This window comes from Mauremys mutica, chromosome 23 (assembly GCF_020497125.1).
Source record: "Mauremys mutica isolate MM-2020 ecotype Southern chromosome 23, ASM2049712v1, whole genome shotgun sequence".
NCBI classification, from domain to species: domain Eukaryota; kingdom Metazoa; phylum Chordata; order Testudines; family Geoemydidae; genus Mauremys; species Mauremys mutica.
Genome location: NC_059094.1, coordinates 21397920 through 21423353, shown reverse-complemented (window position 1 = coordinate 21423353; position 25434 = coordinate 21397920). Strand labels below are relative to the sequence as shown.

At 42.5% G+C, this 25434-nt stretch overlaps 1 protein-coding gene across 3 annotated transcripts; it reads left to right on the top strand.

Annotated features, from left to right (window-relative positions):
- The first annotated feature begins 1755 nt into the window (after nt 1-1755).
- Nucleotides 1756-23751, top strand: RRAGC (Ras related GTP binding C). Of its 3 annotated transcripts, XM_044998145.1 has the most exons (9): nt 1756-2194; nt 11175-11378; nt 13627-13826; nt 14764-14878; nt 16802-16944; nt 18829-18867; nt 20464-20612; nt 21695-21730; nt 22089-22229. In XM_044998145.1, exons 1-8 carry the CDS (start codon nt 1931-1933, stop codon nt 21706-21708), a joined length of 1128 nt encoding a protein of 375 aa, XP_044854080.1. In that variant the 5' UTR covers nt 1756-1930; the 3' UTR covers nt 21709-21730; nt 22089-22229. The 3 variants fall into 3 exon arrangements, with proteins under 3 accessions (XP_044854080.1, XP_044854077.1, XP_044854079.1); XM_044998142.1 differs by lacking the exon at nt 21695-21730 and having other exon boundaries at nt 1763-2194; nt 22089-23751; XM_044998144.1 differs by lacking the exons at nt 18829-18867; nt 21695-21730 and having other exon boundaries at nt 1766-2194; nt 22089-23751.
- The last annotated feature ends 1683 nt before the right edge of the window (nt 23752-25434 follow it).

Genomic DNA, 25434 nt, shown 5'->3' with positions numbered 1-25434 from the left:
ATTCCCTGAGGCCCTGCCCCTTCCCCAAAGCCTTGCCCCATTCACTCCATCCCCATTCTCACTCACTTTCACCGGGCTGGGATAGGGGGTTGGGGTTCAGGAGGGGGTATGGGCTCTGGGCTGAGGAGTTTGCAGTGGGGGAGTGTTGGGGTGCAGGCTCTGGGAGGGAGTTTGGGTGCAGGAGGGGGCTCCAGGCTGGGGCAGAGTGTTGGGATACCAGAGGAGGTACATGGTGCTGGCTCTGGGAGGGGGTCAGGGCTGTAGTACAGGAGGGGGCATGGGGTGCTGGCTCCAGGGGTAGGGCTCAGGGCTGGGGATTGAGGTGCAGCCTTCCTCTGGGCAGCACTTACCTGCGGTGGTTTCTGAGTGGTGGTGGGCACAGCAAGGCTAAGGTAGGCTCCTTGGCTCCACACTGCTCTCAGAAGGAACCAACGTGCCCCTGGGGATGGGGGAATGTGGCTCTGTGTGCTGCCCCTCTGCAAGCACTTTGTCTGTAGCTCTCCTGGCCAATGGGAGCTGCGGGGGTGGTGCTTGCAGGTGGGAGCTGTGTGCAGGGGTCGGCAGTCAGCCCCCGGAGATAGCGATTGACTGGGAGATCTAAGACCACTGGTCTAGATAGTATTTAGTCTTGCCATGAGTGCAGGGGACTGGACTCCATGACCTCTCAAGGTCCCTTCCAGTTCTACAATTCTATGAAAACAGGCCTTATGATTCTTAAGGTAATCTGCAAACATTCTTCTGTAGAGTTCTAAACCTAACTTTTTATAAGCTTTTTGAAGGAGTTAACTCATGTGATGTGAATGTTACACCTTTCAGAACAGGCTAACATTAGGCCTCATTTAGCACAAAGTGCCTGAAGTACAGTGGATATTTCAGTAGCAGTATTAAAAATTAGTTAAATTGTATAAGATTAAATATTGCTTTTTATATTAGCTGCAAGGTGAGTTCTATTCCTTGCTATTTACAAATGTGAGGATTGATTACAGTGCACAGCAAAAAAACCACTAACGAATATCTATAAATACATGTTTAATGAACTATACGTGACGAGACAAGATGTAAGGAATGGATGAAGTTAAGGTGATAAATGCTGGCAGTCTCCATGGCTAGCTACACCGTATTATAGGCTGGGATTGTCATCTCTTTACTACACATGCTATCACTTTTATCTGGCTGACAAATGATTTAGGTTGGGAGTTCATTCGGTAAATCATAGCTGAGACGTTGCTGGTATTCACTGTAAGGTTGCCAACTTTGGATAAATTCCTGGGACAATCTTTAATTAAACATTAATCTTTAAATCTTAGAGGGGTGGCAACCCTAACTCGCAGACATAAAGTTAAGCTACTTCTACATTCATAGGGTGATTTTGCTCACGGTTCATAAGGTAGGTCGGGGAGAGAGCAGCGGTGTTCAGGTAGCAGGTCGCCGTAGACTGGATTGGCGGGAGGAGTGTTGTGCCTTGTACCAGCCTGGCCCCCAACTTGGCAGCGATCACAACCCTCCCACCCGTACCTAGCAGCAGGAAGCGAGGCTCGGTCTCCGCGCTGAGGTTCCCACGGGTCCGCTCGGCCAGGCACCGGGCTTTGGTGCACTCATCTGGCCCCGATCCAGGCAGCGCCTCCTCCCATGCAGGGAGCGGTCTATCTCCGTGGGGCGTGTCCCTCTGAGGGACGGACTCGCAGCTACATGGCCCCTCCCGACCTCCGTCTGTCACGTGAAACGGTATAATCAGGTGACTCATCACCTGACCCCAGTCAGCCTACCCTGCTGGCCCCAGCCAATCAAACTCACGATTGTGAAGTTAGGCCAATCGGCGCGGAGGCAAGTTAGGTTGCATGAACGCGGCAGGACGCGGGGGTTCCTGCCGTCCCGCCATAGGCGGAGTGAGTCCGAGGGTCGGTAGTGCTGGAGCGGGCGGCCTGCGGGGATGGCGCTGCAGTTTGGGGGGCCGGGCCCGGCGGGAGGCACTGAGGAGCCGGCTTTAATCGGGGGCAGTTTTGGCGCGTCGGATTCGTTCCCTAAGGACTTCGGCTACGGAGAAGAGGAGGAGGCGGAACTGGAGGCGGGCTCCGGCCCTGGTGGAAGCAGCGGCGTCCCGGGTGTGGCTGGGGGCGGCCCGGGCGGGGCGGATTCCAAGCCTCGTATTCTCCTCATGGGACTGCGGCGCAGCGGGAAATCGTCTATCCAGAAGGTGAGGCCGGGGGGGACGTACAGGGGCTCTTCGTGGGTAGAGGGCGCCAGGCGGTGTGGGGGCTAAGATGTCCCTGCTGTATTTGTACCTTCACTTCGATTCTCGCCTCCTCCCTTTATCTCCCGCACCATAAATGAGGCCCCCGAATCTCGAGAAGAGCCCTTCTCTGAGCAGCAGTTCAGGCCTTGACACGGGTTCTATAGGCACTTGCTCTAGTGCGTTGAAATGGGCCCTGAGCTTGCTTGGTCCTCCGGTTTCCCTATTTTCGCAGGGGTCCGTTCCCTTTTAACTAACTGCTTAGCAGGCCGGCAGCCCAGCGGGCGGGAGGGTGGCGCTGGTTGCTTGTCTCTCTGGCTGGGGGTAAGTGCCACCTGCACTGTCTTGAATCCTCTATGTGGCTTGTTTCTAACGAGAACTCCTTTCTCTGCTTTGTACGTGTTAGTAGGCAACTTCTTCTTTTTCAAGTAGCAGCATATAGAGAAGTTGAACAAGAAGGTTCTTATTTCCCAAAAATGCATTTTCTGTCTGCAGAGATGTAAGCTTCACTTTGAGTTTGGGCTACAGCCTTTTTTATTCCTGATGCATAGGTGTCTTCTCCCCAAAACCAAGGTGTGTCTCAGGAAATGAAACAGGCAGATGTTTCTGAGATCTTTATCTACATGTTGATTTGAAAATAGGGTAAGCCACACCAGGGTGATGAATCTGCATTGTTGTGACTAAAATTGCCAGTTCAGACAAGCCTCTAGTTCTTTTTAACATTTTTGAGAGCTACTCAGATTTCATTATCTATGGGGCAAAAACACAATTAGATCTTCTGGATGATTTGCTTCTTTGAGGCAAAGAGAAAGATGGACACTTTTGGATGGTGAATACATCAACAAATGACAACAATGTGTTAGACTTGCTGTTAGGCTTCATAGGGCTGCTAGGGCATTCTGCCCATCAAGGTCATTGTGATGAGCTTCAAAATAGAAATATAATTTTAGAAAAATGCAGTGGTGTTACAGTGATCCTCAATTCTTGCAGGTCTTCAGAGTCTACACATAGCTTTCCTTGCTAGGCCCTTTTCTGTGACCCCCTGTGTAAAGAGGTGTCAGAGTATTGTAATGTAGAGCATTGCAATGGCAGTAGCAATCTGAGCAATAACCTGATTTTTCTGGTCAAGCCTTGATAACTGTTCTCAGTGTCTGTTAGCCAAAGGGACAAGCCTTCCCAACAGCATGAAATGCAATGGTCTGCTGGGCCACCCTTCTTTCTGCCTACTCTCCTAGGTTTATTCCCTTTCTCCTCCATCTTGAGTGCTTGGGTGACCGTATGATCTCATGCACCAACTCTGCTAGGCTTGACATTGTGTGCGGATGCCAGGTCCTTACTTCCCAAAACAAGTCCTGTACTTTCAGCTTGCCCATAGTCCGAGATCCCATGGTGGTCAGAGGAAATGCTACAAAGACACACTGACAATGCATCTCAAGAAAACTGATATGGACATCAGAAGCTGGGAAGAGCAAGCCACCAACTGATCTCAATGGCACCACATTCTCCATCAGGCAGTGGCCTGCTTTGGGGAGAAGTGCCGTCCCCTCAGAGCTGAAGGAGAGCAGGAAGGAAGAAGAAAGAACTTTGTCCCAGCAGGCAGCTGACCCACCAGGAAATGTCTGTACCTACTGTGGGTGGATCTGTGGTTCCAGGATCAGACTCTTGAGTCATCTCAGGACCCATATGTAAATCTGGTACAAATCATCCCTGAATTGAGGGATCACCGATGATGGTGATAACCTCAGTCAGACACAGACTCATCTTGGAGCTCCAAAATAATGCTGCTGTCGCCAGATATGTAAAGGTTTAAAGCCCTAGACTTGGAGGTCATTTGGAGTTTTTAACAAAAGTTTCTGGCTTGTGGTTGTGGAGCAATAATGGAAGAAGTGAACCCTAAAGATAAGAAGTCCAGAAGGCAGATTTAAAAAAAACCTTCCAAATGTATTATTGTAAATCTCATGATTAAACTAATCTCATGATTTGGGGGGTGGGGCTTGACTCCTGACTTCTGAATGCTTGTCTGGCAATAGTATTCATGCTGGGCCTCACACAGTGCTGCTTTCTGCTGGAGTGGGAGGAGGTCATTTGTCCCCCATACAGTCTTCCGCTTGCGGCTCCTAGCCTGCTCAATAAACAGGAAACATGGAGCTGAAGTGCTTGCAGTCCAGTGAAGGTCTCTACCTGCCACCGTAGCAGAGGACTCTTGTACTGGGGGATTCCCAGTACCATCCCATCCAGCTGAGTGCTGTATATGGAAGGATCTAATAAGCCTTCTGGTGGTGTTTTTCAAAGTTCGGGTTGCGATCCAGTACTGGGTTGCAGCACGTAAGGCACTGGGTCACTCTTGTCAGCACCGCCGACCAGGGACGCCTGCAGGCGAGAGATGTGCGGAGCAGCTTGCGCACCTCTGTCGAGGAACTGGACCTGCTGCTGGCCGCCTCCGGGGTGCAGCATGGGCTGCAGTGCCAGGACAGATGGGAAGCCTGCCTCTGCACCCTGGCTGCTCCTCTGACCAGGAGCCACCGGAGGTAAGTCTGTGCCCCAATCCCCAGCCTCAGCCCTGAGCTCCCCAAACTTGAAACCCCTTCCTGCACCCCAAGCCCCTCAGCCCTGGCCCCACCCCAGAGCCTGCACCCCCACCCCAGAGCCCTGACCCCTTCCTGCACCCCAACTCCTTACCTTAGCCCAGAGCCCCCTCCCACACCAAAACCCCTCATCCCCAGCTCCACTGGGTCACGAGCATCAACAATTTTCTTCAGCTGGGTCCCTAGAATTTTTTGAAAACCACCGCCTTATGGAGTGTTGGGGTAGGATTCGTAGGGACTCAACGTGTGTGGGGTAGCATTGCCAGCAGGGGCCTTCCACAAATTGTAGACAAGCTGATGACTGTTGCTTGGAAAAGATTCCTACTTGATGTGGGCAAGTGGATTTTTCAGACTCTGTGGTGTGGTACAAGGGGGCCCAAGAAACTAGAAGAAAAGGTTGTGGATGGCTGCTGAAAAGCACAATAAGAATCAATAGACAAAAGCCAGCTCTGGACTCCATGAAATTGTGGAGAGCCATATTCTTTGGAGCATTGCTTATAGCTCGTGGTATTCCCTGATTAATTGGATATCTCGTCCTCATACATAGCTAGTGCTGCTCCTCCTGTTGGCTGTGGCCCAATGATAGTCTTCTTGATAGGAGTGGCCATATCTGTGTTGTCAGCACAGTCCAGTCCCTGTATCTAGCCGTGGCTGATATGTGATGCTTTTGGGGAAGATGCAAGAAACCCTTCAGTAGGCAGTTATGGAATAATCTATCCACAGGAAAAGCTTTGTCCTAACCTCCAATACTTAGATGATGTCCTGAAGAGTTTAGATATTCTTTCCCGAGCTCTTTAATTTTTGCTATTATAACTGGATATTCTTGTTATCTGTATAACCATTCAATCTGTTTGTGAACCCTACTAAGTACTTGGACCTATCGGGGGGAGGGATAGCTCAGTGGTTTGAGCATTGGCCTGCTAAACCCAGGGTTGTGAGTTCAATCCTTGAGGGGGCCGCTTAGGAATCCGGGGCAAAAATCAGTCCTTGGTCCTGCTAGTGAAGGCAGGGGGCTGGACTCAATGACCTTTCAAGGTCCCTTCCAGTTCTAGGAGATTGGTATATCTCCTATTTATTTATTTATTTTTATTTTAGTATCTTGTGGTTGTGAGTGATGTAGGTAAATTGTGAACTGTGTGGAAATTATTTATTTAGATCAATTTAATTATCCCCCTTTTTCTTATTGTATGTAAACTGAACAGCAGTGCCTGATAGCTTGTTTTCTCTGACATTGTTTACCATTGTTGTGTCCTCTGATTCATCTCAATTCTAAACAGTCCCCATCTCTTCCTATGAAAGTTTTCCTAAGTTTTAGTTGTCTGAGTCATTCTTGTTGCCCATCTGCTGCATTTTGACTGATGCATATCTATCAAATCTTCATTGAACTGCCCACAGTGATACCCAAGTCTCTCCTTTTTTTTTTTTCCTTTTCCTGAGTTGTTAACTTGTAGCTCAGTAAGGTGTGTAAATCATTCAAATTATTCCTTTCAATATCCATTGCTTTGCATTTGTTAACGATGAATTTAAACTGCTTTCCTGTTGCTAGGTCGCTGTTGTCAGGTCCCTCTGAACCTTGTCAGTTTTCTCCAGACTTGATTAACCTGAGTAATCTTGGGGCTTGTCTCAACTACAGAATTAAGTCGACCTTAGGTTGATATATAGCCACTGCAGTAATCACTGTGTTGTTAATCTTTCCAGCTATACTCTTAGCCTGGCAGAAGAGTCTGTCCTATCTCGGGGCCTCTCCTTTTGTCCCTCCAGACCCACGAACATGATACAGTTCTGCGGTGACCTAGAATCCTGCTTTCGACGTCTCTGACTCAAAGAATATTTCTAACCCACCTCTGAACAACATACTAACCCACAGAATCCTCCCTACCAGCATTACAAAAAAAAGGATTCTGCGTGGACTTCTCCTGATAGTCGAAACAACAGACTGGACTTCTACATAGATTCCACGATTTCAGAAGCAAAAGCAATATCATTTGCCCCATAACCTCAGCTGTGCTGAGTACAATGCCATCAACAGTCTCAGGAACACCTCTGACATCATAATAAAAAAGGCTGACACGAGGTGCTGTCGTCATCATGAATAAGTTGGAATATAAACAAGAGGCTGCTAGGCAGTTCTCTAACACCACATTCTACAGGCCATTATCCTCTGATCCCACTGAGGATTACCAAAAGAAACTACACCATCTGCTCAAGAAACTCCCTGAAAAAGCACAGGAACAGATCTGTACAGACACATGCCTAGAACCCCAACCAGGGGTATTCTATTTGCTACCCAAGATCCATAAACCTGGAAATCCTGGACTCCCCACCATCTCAGGCATTGGCACCCTAACAGCAGGATTGTCTGGCTATGTGGACTCTCTCCTCAGGCCCTACGCTACCAGCACTCCCAGCTATCTTTGAGACACCACTGACTTCCTGAGGAAACTACAATCCATTAGTGATCTTCCTGAAAACACTATCCTGGCCACTATGGATGTAGAAGCCCTCTACACCAACATTCCATACACAGATGGACTACAAGCTATCAGGAACAGTATCCCCAATAATGTCACCTGCAAACCCGGTGGCTGAACTTTGTGACTTTGTCCTCACCCACAACTATTTCACATCTGGGGACAATGTATACCTTCAAGTCAGCGGCACTGCTATGGGTATCCACATGGCCCCACAGTATGCCAACATTTTTATGACTGACTTAGGGGACAAGAGCTAAGAAAGCATTGTTCTAACGCCCCCACTCTACTTGTGCTACATTGATGATGACATCTTTTCCATGGGTCCAGATGATGAAGCCCTTGAGGAATTCCACCGTGATTTCAACAATTTCCATCCCACCATCAACCTCAGCCTAGACCAATCCACACAAGCAGTCCTGGACACCACTGTGCTAATAAGCGATGGTCAGATAAATACCACCCTATACCAGAAACCTACTGACTGCTATACTTACCTACAGGCCTCCAGATTCATCCAGGACACACCACACAATCCATTGTCTACAGCCAAGCTCTATGTACGTACAACTGCATTTGCTCCAATCCCTCAGACAGAGACAAGCACCTACAAGATCTCTATCAAGCATTCTTAAAACTACAATACCCATCTGCTGAAGTGAAAAAACAGATTGACGGAGCCAGAAGAGTACCCAAAAGTCACATGACAGGCCCAACAAAGAAAATAATAGAACGCCACTAGCTGTCACCTTCATCCCCCAACTAAAACCTCTCCAGTGCATCATCAGCGATCTACAACCTATCCTGAAAGATGATCCCACACTCTCTCAAATCTTGGGAGACAGACCTGTCGTTGCGTACAGACAGCCCCCCAACCTGAAGCAAATACTTACCAGCAACCACACACCACAGAAGAAAAACACTAACCCAGGAACCTATCCTTGCAGCAAAGCCTGATGCCAACTATGTACACATCTATTCAAGTGACATCATCATAGGACCTAATCACATCAGCCATGCCATCAGGGGCTCGTTCACCTGCACATCTACCAATGTGATATATGCCATCATGTGCCAGCAATGCCCCTTTGCCATGTATATTGGCCAAACCAGACAGTCTCTATGCAAAAGAATAAATGGACACACATCAGGCATTATAACATTCAAAAACCAGTAGGAGAACACTTCAACCTCTCTGGTCACTCAGTAACAAACTTAAAGGTGGCAATTTTGCAACAGATAAGCTTCAAAAACAGACTTCGAGAAACTACTGAACTTGAATTAATATGCAGACTAGATACTATTAATTTCGGCTTGAATAGAGACTGGGAATGGCTGAGCCATTACACACATTGAATCTATTTCCCCATGTTAAGTATCCTCACACCTTGTCAAACTGTCCGAAATGGGCTATCTTGATTATCACTACAAAAGTTTTCTCTTAATTAGCCTCTTAGAGTTGGTAGGGCAATCCCCACTTTTCATGTTCTTTTGTGTGTGTGTGTGTGTGTGTGTGTGTGTGTGTGTGTATATATATAATCTCCTTACTATGTGTTCCATTCTGTGCATCCGATGAAGTGGGCTGTAGCCCACGAAAGCTTATGCTCAAATAAATTTGTTAGTCTCTAAGGTGCCACAAGTACTCGTTCTTTTTGCAGATACAGACTAACGCAGCTGCTACTCCTGCTTTAAAAAAAAAAAAAAAAAAAAAAAAAGGTTTCAATGTCCATACTACCTTCCTTCTACCAGTGTTGTGCATCCTTACAAACACTGTTTGCACTGATTTAAGTGGGGTAATGTGGAGGACTGACAGCTCAGGGTGGGGAGGCTCCTCCAGCCATGAGCTGACAGCCAACAGGCAATGTAAGTAATGCAGCGTCTACACAAACACTCATTTGCCTTAACTACCTCAGCCTAAGCACTACTCCTGTCATGAAGATGGAATTATTAAGTTGGTGTCATAGGCAACTTGTACTCTCAGAAGTAATGTTGTAGTGTAGAGTAAAGTTAGTTAGGTTGATGTCAACTGCCTTACATTGACATAACTCTGTAGTGTAGACCAGGCCTTGCTTTCTGCAAATTTTGCCACGTCCCTGAGTTCCTATCTTGGAATTGTAACTTTAAATTTTCTAGTTCTGGACTGTATCTAAAACTGAAAGGGGCCTGTTTTCGTATTCTGTCTTAAAATCTCTCAAGCTGAAATCTCACACACATACCTGTTTTGAGAGAGATCTTGTGATAGATTTATGTAACTTTCCACTCTTTGACGATGTAAATTTTTTCAAAATTCTTGCCACACTTTGAATATTTAGATACTACTGTTTTACCAGTATTGGGTAAAATGAGCTGGAGTTTAGGTGGCTTGTCTAGTGTCACATGTCAAGTCACTAGTAGGAATAAAATTCAGGTCTTCTGACTGAAAGTTCCCTGTTCTATTATATGATGGTACTTCTGTGGCAGCAGCTTTTCTTAGATGTCTGCTCCATTCCAGGACCAGATCTCTGGGTCAGCACTGCGTGAGGCATCATGCTGATAAAAGGCCTACCTTTCAAGGTTGAAGTTTGGCGCTGTCTGCTCTTGGTATTTAAGGCTCTCCTGGTTGTTTTTGTAAGAGCAGGCTTTAATCCTAATGATCTTAAATCTTAACTTGAGTAATTACTTGTACCCACCTAGATTTTGCTGTGTAGCAGTTAAATATGCTGTTCTTAACTTGTCCTGAAGCTATTGTGTTGTGGTATTGGTTCTGTTACAGTGGTTGCTGTATTCTGCCTCAGAGATGACTCATTTTTGGAGGTGGGGAAGCTCGTTCAAAAAATCTTGATTCTTGCAAAAGGTGCTATATAAATCATGTTCTTTTTCCTATACTTAACTATTAAGCCACTTAATTGTTCGGTTATAAATGACTTGTGGGGTTGAACATGCAGTAGTGTTGTATAATTTGTGCTACTAGAGCTGCTGTCTTTAACAGCAGGCTATCTTGGGGCAGGGAATGTTTCTTTTCAATTCATACAGCACTAATCATATTTGGGGCTCCAATCCCAGTTGGGGGTCTTTGGGGATTACTATAGTATAAATAATTACTACTAGTGCTGCCACTATGTTGTTCACTAACTGCAACTTGAAAATTGCCCCCTTCTCTTTCCGATGTTTGTTCTAGACTTATTCTTGAGGGGAATGGGGCCAGCAGTTCTCAAATCTGTCAGTAAGCAAGGCAAATGATTTGTTGTGGTGGTCATTGTCCTAACCTTATTTCAGTTAGACTAACTACAGTTCTTGTGATTTCTTTTTTTGGGGAGGGGGTCTCTAAAACTGGGAAATCTGTTAAGAAAATTGTAACTTTTATCACAGCTTTAGAACAGGTTGTTTCTGACTTTGTAAAGTTCATCCTGGAGTGGAAGTAACACCTTAGTTAAGGTGCCCAAGTTTTAATTATCTCACTGAAATGAAAAGTGGGAACACTTCCGGAACCAAAGACTTGTAATATTACATGGCCACAACCACAAGACTGGTTATAGCGTCACAGTTACACTTACAGTGGCAGTACACGGGTGACCTCGGGGCACTGTATTACACTAATACAGTGGGAAAAGAGGGGGGATGGGATAATTCAGACTTGTAAAAGCCACAATTGAAAAACTAGTTAGTGCAACTTAAGGTTAATTTCCTTCATCAGATAAAATAAACAATGTTTGCTATGTGTTTTTAAAGCTTTTCTTCCATTCTGAGACTTGTATGTCACTAGCAAGTTGCATACTGACTGTTTGGCTTTATCCTCTGGTCATTATTACTTTTTCTGTTCATTCTGAGAGAGAGAGGGGCAGCATTCTTAACTTGATGATTTTTGGCTTTTGAAGATTTGACAATCAGTCTTCACTTTCCCTTTAACAGGTGGTGTTTCATAAAATGTCTCCCAATGAGACCCTGTTTTTGGAGAGTACCAACAAGATTTACAAAGATGACATATCCAACAGTTCCTTTGTGAATTTCCAGATATGGGACTTTCCTGGACAAATGGACTTTTTTGACCCAACATTTGATTATGAGATGATTTTCAGAGGCACAGGGGCACTGATATATGTAATTGATGCACAGGTAGATATAAATAGCTAATAACGGTGGAGCGTTTTCTTGCTATTTGAGGTGGAGGGGACTGGTGACTGTTTAAATACCTTTCTTACAAATTAAAATCTAACACTGGCTAGAACCCATCACTCTTTTTATAACCTGAACTTACTTTTGATACTGGCCCCTTACTTTCATAGCTTAGTCACTTTAATGGATATAGTATCAGAGGGGTAGCCGTGTTAGTCTGGATCTGTAAAAGCAGCAGAGAGTCCTGTGGCACCTTATAGACTAACAGACGTTTTGGAGCATGAGCTTTCGTGGGTGAATACCCACTTCGTCGGATACATGTCATGCATCCGAAGAAGTGGGTATTCACCCACAAAAGCTCATGCTCCAAAACGTCTGTTAGTCTATAATGTGCCACAGGACTCTTTGCTGCTTTTAATGGATATAGGAATTTGTTGTACTAGATCAGGGGTAGGCAACCTATGGCACGCGTGCCGAAGGCGGCATGCGAGCTGATTTTCAGTGGCACTCACCCTGCCCGGGTCCTGGACACCAATCCGGGGGGCTCTGCATTTTAATTTAATTTTAAATGAAGCATCTTAAACACTTTAAAAACCTTATTTACTTTACATACAACAATAGTTTAGTTATATACTATAGACTTATAGAAAGAGACCTAAAAACATTAAAATGTTTTACTGGCACGCGAAACCTTAAATTGGAGTGAATAAATGAAGGCTCGGCACAGCACTTCTGAAAGATTGCTGACCCCTGTACTAGACCAAACCAGAGAGTCAGTATAGTCCAATATCCTGTCTTAGATTTTAGTGTTTGGCTGACACCCTTGAGCGTATTACTCCTAGGGGCGTTCTGTGCCTAAAAATTCTGTGCACAATATTTTAAAATTCTGCAAAGTTCTGCAAATTTTATTTGTCAAATAAATGTGGAGGCTCCGGCATGGGATTGGGGAGCACAGGCCACTAGCTTCCCAGAGATGGGAGATCACAGTGCAGCTGCCCCCTGGGACATGGACTCAGCAGAGAGGCTGCACCCAACCCTGACAAAACACAAGGACTGAGCCTGCACCAGAAGCACCCCAGGACCCTGCCCTTCCTTGCCAGGTGTAGGCAGGCAGGCTCAGCAAGGCAGAATCCAAGTGTGGAGGGGCTTAGTGTGGTGGGGGTTACAGATGTGGGTTGAGAGGGGTTCTATGTGGGGCAATCTGGGTGTGGGTGGCTTAGTGGGGGATCCCCAAGTGCAGGGGTGGGATCTGGCTGCATGAGGGTTGTGGGTGCAACAGTAATGAGAGATTGCAGGGAGGTCTGGGTGAAGGTGGCTCGGGCTCAGCAGGGTGTGTGTCTGAGTATGAGGGGGTCCAGATGCTGGGGAAATAGGGCTCAGTGGGGTGGAGATCCAGGTGCAGGTGGCTCATTGGGTTGGTCCAGGTGCAGGGAGAGTGGGGCTCATTGGGGGGGGTTCTGGGTGTGGGGGCATGAGGCTTGGTGGGAGGATTTGGGTATGAAGGGGATGCACAGGGATTGGGTGGATGGGGGAGCAGCTCCCTGTACAGTGATTCCCGCCCCCTGCATCTGAGGAGCAATGGTCGCAGGAAGTTGGGGGGGGGGGGAGGGGGTTTGCAGAGCTTCCTGCAGCTGGGGGAGAAATCTAGGGGTGGGTCTGACATGGCCCCAGATGCTATGCAGGGGAAGAAGTCGTCCCATCCTCCCCAATCCAGCTGGGACTAGCAGCTGAGCCAGGCACAGGCTAGACACCACCAGCTGGGTCTTTCCCAGTCCTGCCCCCTGCCCCACAGTGATTTCTTTCTCTGGTGGCTGCCCTGGACCCCCGAAACATACTACTGTGTCACATAACCGCTCTTGTGGCTTCCCTTTGTTTCTCCATCAAAAGTCATTTTTCTATGGGGAAGCAAAGAAATCTGCGGGGGACATAAGTTGTGCTAATGCACAGTGGCGCAGAATTCCCCCAGGAGTAGGGTTTATATCCCTGGTGGGTTTTTTTTTTTTAAGTGAGTGGATTTATGTTGTGAATGAGATCTAATCCTCTAAAGGTAACAGGGAAGGATTTAGAACTTACTACCCGGATTTCTGTTTTTCCAAACCTGCTTGTTTCTTCCACGCTTCTATTCAAAGGTGGAAATAAAATGTTGTTTGTACGTGTGCAAAGAGTGGAATAGAAGGGGGATAGCAAAGGAAGATCAGTTAATTGGCTGACAGCTGTGACATTAACCCCTGTCTACACTGATATACAGGATGACTACATGGAAGCTTTAACAAGACTCCACATTACAGTTTCTAAAGCCTACAAAGTCAATCCAGAAATGAACTTTGAGGTTTTTATTCATAAAGTTGATGGTCTGTCAGATGACCATAAAATAGAAACTCAAAGGGATATTCATCAGAGAGCCAATGATGATCTTGCAGATGCTGGGCTTGAAAAACTTCATCTTAGGTGAGTGTTACATGTCAAAATTTCTATCAATCTCACAACTGCATACATGAAATTGACTTTCTTTTTTTTTTTCATTTCTCATCAGATTTAATACGAGGGACTTTAATGAGGTCTCGTCCGCACTTTGATACTAAGATTACAAAGACTACTTCAGTCTTACCAAAATACACCGTAGAACATTCACTAGTATAGAACTAAGCATTAATTAAAATTAAATGAGTTGTCAAAAAAGAAAATATAATTTGTGATAACATGATCCTGGCTTTTTGTTTGCCAATTCCATGCTAATTTAAATTTCGGTTGTATTGCACATTGCAAGTTTTGGCTCTAACAAGTATTAAAGCATTTTTTTCGTGTCTGTGAAACTCACTTTTTCTTTCTTCTTTACTCAAGGTTAGTGCTAACTAGTCATGGTTGATGGGCTGTCATTTGTTGATATTTAATTGTTTAAATTGTTCTGTCTGAGAGTACATTGGGGTCAATGTCTATTTTTCTTTCTTTCCTTCCCCATCTCTGCTCTGGGGAAATACTAAAAAAAAAAAAAAAAATTGTCACTGGTTCTAACACCATCTCAGTGTAGACATGACCTAAGTGGAGGTGGCAGAAAACAGGAAGTTTTTATAAAATTTAAATCTCTGAAAGGGCCTGGGCCTTTTAACACATTTTTAATAGCTCTCTGCTAGAGATTGTGGTACTGCTAGCAAAAGCTACTGTGAAAACCATGCCCAAACCTCTGTCTGTCTCTCTCTCCTCCGCTTTCATGGGAGATCATCGCATGCTTACTCCAATAACTCTGTAAATGCCTCCTCATTTCTGTAGCAGCAGAGTGGTGTTGGATAAAACAATAGAGTTCAAATGTTAGGATTTTTAACTTTGACAATTTATTGCAGCACCGATTTACACTTCTTTATGATTGGATTTATTTTTAAACCCACAGCTTTTATTTGACCAGTATCTATGATCATTCAATATTTGAAGCCTTCAGTAAAGTGGTACAAAAACTCATTCCACAACTGCCAACCTTGGAAAACCTACTAAATATCTTTATATCAGTAAGTGCAATATTATTACTTTTTAGTTACTAAACTTAATTTAAAAATACACTACAGCATATATTTTAAAATAGTTTATAATGGCGAAATTGTGCTTTTTGCGGATTTAGCATATTCCAGGCTCCTCTTGCACCCTTGCCAGTGAAATAAGCTGTACCAGCAAAAGCACACTGATGGTATAACTGCATCTACACTATAGGTTTTTACAGGCACAGCTATGTTAGTCACAAATCGCATCGTATTATACTCCTCACTGACATAACTATGCTGGTGAAAGTTTATAGTATAGACCTGGTTTTAGTCAATTACAGATAATTGCACAGTGTCAGGAAGGGAAAACTGCTCATGGGGAGCATTACTTGCTAGAGGTAGTGTTGCTGTTTTTCTGTTGATTACACTGACATTTCTTTCTAATTTCCTGAAAATAACCTCTAGTGAGAGGAAGCAGAATAGTAGAGTGGAAAGAGGACAAAAGGGTTTGGATGAGGAGGACTGTGTATGGCAAACATTAAGAGATCGTTGTTATCATAGGTGCAACTTGAAAAAAGCCCTTCTGATAAGGAAATGAGTGAAGGGTGTGTGTGCTCACTTATTCATGCTGTATAGCAGGAGACAAGGAAGTGCTTGGATATCATGTTGATATGGCTCTGTAGGAACCTATAAAGGGATAAGAATGGAGATGTAGTTTGGAAGGGAGCTGTGTAACACTTTTGAAGAATAGAACATGGAGTATAAACTTAATAAGGAAGTGGCCAGTGAATAATCTTCAGAGAGATGTCCTGGATACGTGCTCAAATTGGGAAGATGTGGTATACAAACCACCTGGGGAAAGGCTACAATAAACACTTATTTTTGGTTCATAAATAAATAGTCTGAAATCTATATTGCACTCATTTGAACCTGTTTACTGCCTGTGATAGGCATTTGGTGGACTTTCATTATGCGTACATGCACCCTAGGTCATCCAGTCAGAATATTCTCAAAGAAGTGACTGTTAAGGACATGTGATAGCTTCAGCGCCCTCTGATGTTAACTTCTGTAATATCTGATACTCTTCATGCAATCACAAATATGGTAGCTGATTTTAATTGCCCTCTCTTTCCCATCAGAATGTCCATTCCCTACATCATTTGGGCTACTTATGGTGTGATTGCTACCTACAGAGAGAGTCAACTGTATAGGAGTGGACTTCAGTCTTAGAAAGTATTTGCCACTGCCTAAATAACTTCTTCACTTGAAGAGCTCTCTGTAGCTCAAAAGCGTCTTTCACCAACAGAAGTTGGTCCAAAAAGAGCTTACCTCTCTCACCTTGTCTCTCTGATACCCTGGGACTGACACACCACAACGCTGCTGCATATAATTTGTTCATAGTAATACTTGTCCTTCACCTTTCATTACTGAATTCATTTCGTGGATAGGGCTAGTTTATTGGCATTTGCACATGTGCAGCTATCTCATTGAAGAGGAAAAATTCTATAGAAGGTAGAGAAATAATTGTCAGTTAGGTCCTTGGGGAAATTGTAGTGAAATTTAATCTTTATTAACCATAAAAAAACCATGAACTGATAAGTAGTAGGGGTTTTAAAATGTTGCCTTCTAAATTTTTTTGGTAGCTTATATAATGGCCTTTTATGGCAAATCATTCATCATTACATTTTCTATCAGCTAAACTGCAACATTGATGATTCAGTTAGCAAAATGCAGCTAGCTAACAGGTTTCCAGGCTGATGCAGTGCCCTTTACAGAATCTCTGGAGACTATGGAAACTGTTCAAATCTTAATCTCATTTTGATCCTTTTGAGTAATTGAAATTGTTTGTTTTCATGCTCTTAAATGTGAAACTATGAATTCTACACAAGACTTCTTAACATTTAGATGTTCTGATGACTCAGCATGCATCTCCAATTCTTTCTTTTTTTGAAGAATTCAGGCATTGAAAAAGCCTTTCTCTTTGATGTAGTCAGCAAAATCTACATTGCGACAGACAGTTCCCCTGTGGACATGCAATCATATGAGCTGTGCTGTGACATGATCGATGTAGTGATTGATGTGTCTTGTATATATGGGTAAGTGACAAATCCTTTTAGAGAGTTGGCTTAAGATAAGCTCTGTAAAATGGTAGATGAGAACTGCAAGCTTCATGTAAACATGTCAGCCCCCTTAGCTACAAGGTGAGGTGGACTATAGAGCTGCTTCTCTGGTCCATTTAGAGAGGAAAGATGGTATTCTGGTTCAGCAACAGGACTGGGTTGTGCAGATCAGAGATTTTTCAGTCTGCCACAGACCTCTCTGACTTTAACTTCTCTAAGCCCCAGCTTCTACCTTAAAAATGTGAATAATACATTTTTGCCTCAGTGTTGAGTGTAAATCCATTAATATCTGTAATGCTTGGTGATGAGTGCTGTACAAAGACCTACAAATTCAATATCCTACACCCCTGTTCTTATGCACTTTCCTAATGAGAATTAATTAATGCAATGAAACTACACTGATTCAAAAGGTTCTGACTGGAGGAAGTTACTTTTTGAGCAAGCCAGGCTCTACCTTGGTTAACACCTTTCTGATGGAGGCACACTGAACACTGTTTCCTCTGCAGCCTAGTCTAAACTCCCCATCTAAGTGGTATCTAATGGATGTCTCACTTCCTCAGAGTGGTTGCTAGAGCAATAAGAAGATTCATTCTTTCCTCCAGAGGTGGAACATATACTGCAGCAGTGTGTGCTTCAGCTTCTCTTGACTCGCAACCAGAATATGGCCTTAATCATAGAATATCAGAGTTGGAAGGGACCTCAGGAGATCATCTAGTGCAACCCCTTGTTCAAAGCAGGACAAATTCCCAGAAAAGTTTTTTTTTGTTTGGTTGGTTTTTTTAGCCCCAGTTCCCTAAATGGCCCTCTCAAGGATTGAACTCACAGCCCTGGGTTTAGCAGGCCAGTGCTCAAACCACTGAGCTATCCCTCCCTGCTTCCCTAACTATGGATATGTCTTTTTAGTCTATATCGATATCTGCTTGGAAATACCCTCTCACTCAAAGGTGTAAAACTCATGGAGAAGGCTGAATTCCATTATTAATTATGACCCAAGGGGTGAGGTGTAAATAACATTGTCAATCCTTGATGGATCTTCCTCCGATATCAATGTGAAGTTTTATGTAGAACGAATAGAATACAGTATTTCTTTCAGTACCTTATTACATTCAGCATCCATTATGGGAAAATGGGCTCACAAATAGGACCATTGCTTCTGCCCCTCTTTTCTTTCTTCTACATCCTCTATCCTGTTTCTTTCGCTTTTTATTTTTTTCCCCCTTTGGATTTCCTTCCATGCCACAACTCCAGACTCTTACTCCCTACCCATTCCATCCGCTGAACAGTGAAGCAGTTAATAGTTAGTTCTTGGCTTTTTATGTTTTCAGTAGACTTAAGTTAATACACAAGACTAACTGTTGGGCAGGGGTGTTCACTTTCTTAGTTATTACACAACTAGGAAGACAGTGTTGCATGAGTTAACCTCCCCAATTTGACACAGGTGTTTCTTTGCAACTGTGGGGGTCAAGAGACTTCCCTGCTTTTAAATTAAAAGTGAGATATTGTAGAACCCGAATTTGTTGTGCAAGGCCACATATAGATACAGCGAGTGGGCTAGGTGGAGGACACCACTGCTCTAAATACTTTCAACAGAGAAAAGAATAAAGGAAGTATATTCTGGAGTACATACATGCTGTTGCTAAACACTAAGGGGTAAAAGTACACACAACTAAAACTTAACTGCAGCTTTCTTAATCACTTGCCTTTAAATTGACATCCAGGTTTCATTATAATTCTAATGTATCAACATGTTACACCTTCTTCATTTCAGCTCCTTTAACTAATTACATTGCCATTTTAAGGTAGCTAAATACTTGACTATCTTCATTTTCCTTCCCTTAACTGTCTCTTTCCATAATATAGGCACAAGAGTTCCAGAAACAAGGATCGAACATTAATTTTGTAAGTCTATATTTAGACTCCCAAATAAGTGGTCTGGTTTTCAGGAGTTCTGAGCATCCAACACCCAGCAGTTTCTAGTGAAGTTGATGTGCTCAGTGCTACATGGCCTGATATTCAGAAGACTTTTAAAGTGTGCTTTGCTATACCAAATTAGTAGGTTGTGATGGCAAAGCCACTAGTAGTTTAAGTTGGCCTATACTCTAGACTTTATAAGATCTAACTGTATACAGTGTGTTACAAATATGCAGTTTTATGGCTGAAAATACTTTTTTCCAGGGATAAATTAGAGGATGTTAAACTAGAACTTTATCATGGAATTGTAGTTGCAGCTCTGTAGTGATGGCTGCTAATGAGTAGTTCCATGAGTGTAACCTTTAATTACCTGTAACCCTACACAGTCTTTTTTTCATACAAGAAAACACATTTGAGTGCTATTCTGCAGTGAATTCATTCCTACAAATTAACAAACCTTAATCCTCTGTAAATACAGGGTTAAAACCCTGGTATTTCAGTTCAAAGCACAGGCCTCTACTACTTGAGCTAAAGGAAGCTCTTTTGACTGTAGAAGGACCCTATGTTATATAAGCTGTTGGGCGGGGGGGAGAATTCTAACAGACCAAGTGGGGTCCTGTGCTGTCTCCCATACCACACTTCCAGTAGTCTTGTCCAAACTCCTTTCTTCAGCCCTTCATGAGAGATGCATTTATTCTGTGGCTTAAATGTAAGAAGCAGTTGTGAGGCAGGGCTGTACTTGTGAACAGTTCTCCATATATTCTTGCCTAAACTTCCTCTAAAGCAGTTTCTTCATAGGACTTTTCTCTGAGACTTCTTGGCTCTGAGACAAGAAAGCTAGAGGCAGGGACATATTTAGCCTTTTCTCTTGTGTTTGGTTCTGAGGCCCATCTGGTTTAATTATCAGGGTGAGACAGTGAAAGACTTCTGCATGTCCTCACAGGGTCTTAAAACTTAACCTCTCCTTGCTGTACTTCTCTCTGTAGTCACCACACACTTATATATGTCACTTATTATTTAATTACAACACAACTTCTTCAAATGTAGCCTGTGTATAAGATTTAACTAATGGTATGTTTAAAGGGTAGTAACAAGCAGCCTTTGATTGAGGAGCCAGTGAGACAAAATTCAATATTTTAATGTTTGAACTTGCATTTTGACCAATTTTCTTTGACTAAGTGAAACTAGCAATTTTGATACCAAACTAGTTTTAGCCAAAGTTACAGGTAGCTGATGGATCTGAATGGCAACCTTAACTATGAAGACATGACCACCTTATCTCCCTAATACAAAGGTAAAATGAAATGTTTAGCTTCAAACCTACTCTCTTAACTGGATGTTGATTGGAGGTATGATTTTAATGTTGCTGATTTGACATTAAGGAAATTTTGTGCCCACATCTGGTTTGAGATAAGAGTATCAGGGTTTGCTAAATGTATTTGCTGCTGAGTTTCTACCCTTTTCATGTTTCATTCTCATATAAAGCCATGTGGGGTAGGGCATTCACAAAGAGCTTTTCAGAAAAAGAACAATCTAAATTGTCAGTGTATATTGAATAGCCCATTGTTTGTTTCATTATTGTAGTTTAAAGGAAGATGGCAGTGGAAGTGCTTATGATAAAGAGTCTATGGCGATTATCAAACTCAATAATACAACTGTCCTATATTTAAAGGAAGTGACAAAGTTTCTGGCACTTGTCTGCATTCTTAGAGAAGAAAGCTTTGAGCGCAAAGGTAAGCACTTTGACTGAAAGCTGCTTTTTTTTTTTTTTTTTTAGGAAAAAGCATTTTGTCACTTAAGATCTTTTATGTTGATTTATGAAGCAACTGAAGGTCTAATTAAAAATGATTTGCAACTTGACTATCATTAGCGTCCTTCAGATAAGATAAACTTTGGATATCTTTGTGCCTTCCATTCTGAGTTAACTTTTTTTTTTCTTCCAAAAGAGATGAATGTGAAGACATCTCATTCTCTCTGCAGTATGTGGAAATAAATTACAGTTTTAATTCAGATCTCTGCTCCCACTAATATAAGGGCTGGATAGCCTAACTTTGGCCAAGTAATTTGCCTCTGTAACAACTACATCAGTTGAAGCAACTCACAGAGGAAAAACATCAATAGGAGCTACTATTTATATTCACTCATAATAGTATAAGGGTATTTATGCTAGAAAATAATTACAAAGTTTAGTGGTTCTTTGTTCTTACTCCAATTTGAGCCTTTTGATCTGAACTTAGATTTAAACAGTTTTCACAACATCATTTACTGAATAGGAGTTCAAAAGCAGTATTAGGGATGGAATTGTAGTGTACTGTAGAACCTCAATTACAAACACCTCAGGAATGTATGTTCGTAACTCTGAAATTTTTGGTATTCTGAACAAAATATTATGGTGGTTCTTTCAGACATTTACAACTGAACATTGACTTAATATAGCTTTGAAACTTTACTATGCAGAAGAAAAAAGTTGCTTTTTAACCTCTAAATTAGATGAAACAAGCACAGAAACAGTTTCCTTACCTTGTCAAATCTTTTTTTAAACATTCTTTTCTTTCTTTCTTCCTTCTTCTTCTGCTGATGCCTGACTGCATAGTTCCGGCTCCAAACGAAGTGCGTGGTTGACTGGTCTGTTTGTAACTGAGGTTCTACTTTACTATTGTTTCTGGCCATATTTAATTTTACATGATTCCTTTTCCTACACTGTTCATCTTCATTTTATTCCACCTCTGTGGCTGCTTGTAAACTGTGGCATACAAGATCTTTTTATTAGTAGTCGCTAAAAATCACTGCTAACACTTTTTTTTTTTTCAAATAGCAATGCTGAAGTAGTGACCAAACAGACCTAACATAGGTGAGGAAGATGGCTTTACAAGTGACAGTGTCTTTAAACAGGTCCTTGAAGGATTCTTAGGTAGATTCTCGACTCAGTCATGATCTACAGTTTTGGCATATTTTATTGTACTTTCCTAACAGATGCCGTCACATACTAAAAAGTGAAACAGCGTAAATAAATATTGGCACTATTTCATTAAATATTCTGCACGATAACTTAACTCTGACTCCTTTGATTTATACAAAGTCTTTCACTGCTCAGAAATCTCTTAATAAATTAAACAATTACTTTATGCTAATTTAAGTTTCATTGGGTATTTGAGATACTGAACTGAAGAACTTTTTTTACCTCTTCTCTCCCCCCTCCTCCTCCCTAGGTTTGATAGACTACAACTTCCATTGTTTTCGCAAAGCTATTCATGAAGTCTTTGAAGTAGGTGTTGTCTCCCATAGAACCTGCAATCAAGCAACCACCCCAAATGTGAAAGCAGTGACTCACAATGGCACACCTAGAAATGCAGTCTAGGTGAAGATTAAAAACTGGTTGGACCAACTTTTACCAGCTCTTCACTCCAAAGTTTAACTTTGTAGAACAGGATAAGAGTACTGTCTTAGTCTGGGGGTGTGTGGGGTGTGTGTGTGTTCCACAAGAGAAGAGCAACACTAACTTTGGAAGAGCAGCCTGTTAACTGATGTTGGACTACTGAAACTACTGTAAAACATTTTGAAGTTTGGTGGAGTTAGAATTGTCAACTGAAAACCAGCTTTAGCCTGACCATGGCGGCTTTTCCTGTTCCAAGTCCTATTTTAAGAAAGGGGATTTAATATAAATGGGAGAAATGTCCCTTTTGGTGGAGTTTACAAATGCTTGAGTGTAATGTGGATTACTGCCGTGACTTGCTCATCTTCATTTTTTAGTTTTCTGTAAAATATCCAGTTTTCTTTAAGTTGAACCTTTTGCCTTTCAAAGAAGTTGGTGGTATGGTGTAGAAACATCTTTAAATTCATGCTTTTTGCTTTGTAAAGGTCTGTGGCCCTATAACTTCAGTAAAACCCAAACATTCCATAAAATTCCTTTTGATATACTTACATTGCTCTTCAGAATATCCCAGAAAATTGCTTATCTTGGTAAATGGAGGTAAGGCCAAGGTTTGCCTGCTCTCATATGTTCCAGTCCAGTTAAGACTGAGCTGTAGCTTTGTTCTAGACAAGTTACCTTCCTAGCTTCAAATAGCATTTTTTTTCACTATTTCTCACCATATTTGAAAAGAAGATAAACGCAAGAAACATCACCTATCACTGTGCTTTTATCCGAAGAGGCTTAAATTAAAACATTCTCAACCTTGAATTGATTACTCAGTTCCAGTGATGTGAGCAATTACATGTCTAGCCTAATATCTGACACTTAGAGTAACATTTTTATACTTGTCAAAGCTACTTTCTTGGGGGGGAACCTAAATCCTTCACTTTTTGATGGCAGGAGTCTGGATTTTCTATAGTTCATCCCGTTTTCTAAATTAGAGGATGGGGCGATAAGCACAATCTATGTAGGAATGGAAAATTGATTTCCAATGGCATTGACACAAATGACCACGAGAGTGGCAGTTTGAGCATTTCCTGTATTGATACCCCTCCAGAATAAACAGCTTATGATACTGTTTTTGCCTCAGCCCTACTTAAATACTGAGTGTCTCCTTGATCTTTTCAACAGTTTCCATAGTATGCTAGTTTTCATATGTGAATTGTTAATCTAATTTATTGATAACTTCAGCCTTCCGCAGTGTGTAACTTTATCTGTCATGTAATGAGTGGTAAGTCCTCTCCCTGTTCACTTCAATTCTTTCTCCCTAGTACCCCATGCTTGTGTACTCAACTGGTCCAGTGACTTTTGAACATACTGTAAAATGTGTGTGTGTGTGTATATATATGAAGTTCTATATACTTAAGTGTGACTTGAATGATTTCTGCAAATTATCAAGGGCAGAGAACCCCTTTTCCCTGAACTGTTAAAAATGTGTATAAGTAAATGCATTTACTCCAGTGAGTGTTTATCTGGCATATGAAGTTTACCTTGTCTCATGACTTCAGGGATGTTGCGCCCAGCCTGCATTTTTATAAAGGGATCTGTTTCAAAGCCCATTCAAATCAGGGACGGTGGGAGTCAATTAGATTAGGCTCCTTAGTAAGTTTCTAAACATACAGCCAAAATCACTGTGGATGCATGTTGACAATAGAATTGCAGTTACCGGGGAGGCATGCAGTTGACTCCAAAGAATAATGTGTAAGTGGTTTGACGGGGAGCAGAGCACTACAGCATAATCCTTCATCTGTATTACTGTGGTGCGTGCATATGGTCAGACTTTGCAGCCACTTAACCAGCAATGGAGTATGGTAGCAGACATTATTCCAGGGTGCTTGCTGATCTCTTAACCGTGCAAGCAGAGAGATGTTTTTCACCTCTCTCCTTTGATCTCTCCACCTTGCTGCACAAATAAAGTGAGATGACAACAAATTTATCACTAGCACCCTCCTTTGTCAGAGAGTAAACACTGCTTCCACTAAAAAAGTTAACTGTCAAAATTAATGACCTAATAAAGAAGAAAGGGTGCTTTATTAAAGTTAAGTGAACTTCTGAGTTAATAACGAAGAAAAAAAATGACAAAACCTTCTAAAACATGTTTGTCAGGATGGAGGTGTTGCTTAAATCAGTTTGTTTACTCTTACTCACAGAGTTGATAAGACTAAAACATCTCAAATTGCCCTTAGAATTCTGTTGCTCTCTAGTCCTGTCCCTCTTTCCTTAGGCTGTAAGAATTGTAATTGAGCTCTTGAACATACTCAGCTATTTAATTATCCAAGATGGTGAAACGTAGTTTGGCATAATAAATGTACCAAAGAAAATAAAATCACCTGTTTCCTGCTAAAATATACAAAAAGCATATGCCTGTGCTCATCTCAGCTGCTCCAAAAGTTCTCTTGCTGCTGTCAGATAATTCAGGAATGTATTTTCCTCAGGCCCACCCTCACTCTACAAGTCCAGCAACTCTCTACAGGCTTAATAGGATTGCTTCTGAGCAAGTGGCTGCCCTGGTTCCTTCTAGAACTGCAGTTTCTTTAGCTATAATGCCAGTAGTCTGACTTTCTGCCTGCATTGACAGTATCTTCCCCAATGTGAAGGAAGAAAATGTTTCCATTTCCCCCATTCTGGGAACTAACATCTCTCCCCATCATGGGCTTGCTGCAGTGAGAAATCTTGCAGAACAAAGGGTGGGGAAGCAACAGCACTGAGGAGGAACAATGTGACAGAAAACAAGGGGATTGGGATGCTGCTCCAATTAAAAAAAGAGAGACAATACATAAAAAATGGGACTGAAGTACCTCAACAGGGATGAAGGAGGAGAGACTGGAAGAAAACTGAAGTCAGGACTGTGCTTCATGTTTTGTTTTGTCTTTTAAAATTGTATTTCCTTGACAGATGCCATGTAGGGAAACTGCAGGGTAACAGGATTTACAGATCCTTGCAGGGGAAAGAAGTCCTAAAGTTCCACAAGGGGTAGAGGGAGAGAGAAAATAGAGCAGTCTGACTACATGGGACAGATGCCTTGGGTTTGTGGAATGATGATGATGTTGTGATTAATTGCTTTGTATTTAATGGTAGGTACCTTTTTCCTGAATTTCAAGCCCTGCTTTTAGAGGTTTTTAGACCATGTGGTTTCTAATGAC

Coding starts and splice junctions, on each gene's coding strand:
- RRAGC (XM_044998142.1), top strand. CDS start 1,931: ATGGCGCTGCAGTTTGGGGGGCCGGGCCCGGCGGGAGGCACTGAGGAG. Junction 13,827..14,763: donor CTTGAAAAACTTCATCTTAG/GTGAGTGTTACA, acceptor TTAAACCCACAG/CTTTTATTTGACCAGTATCT. Junction 20,613..22,088: donor AGAAAGCTTTGAGCGCAAAG/GTAAGCACTTTG, acceptor CCTCCTCCCTAG/GTTTGATAGACTACAACTTC.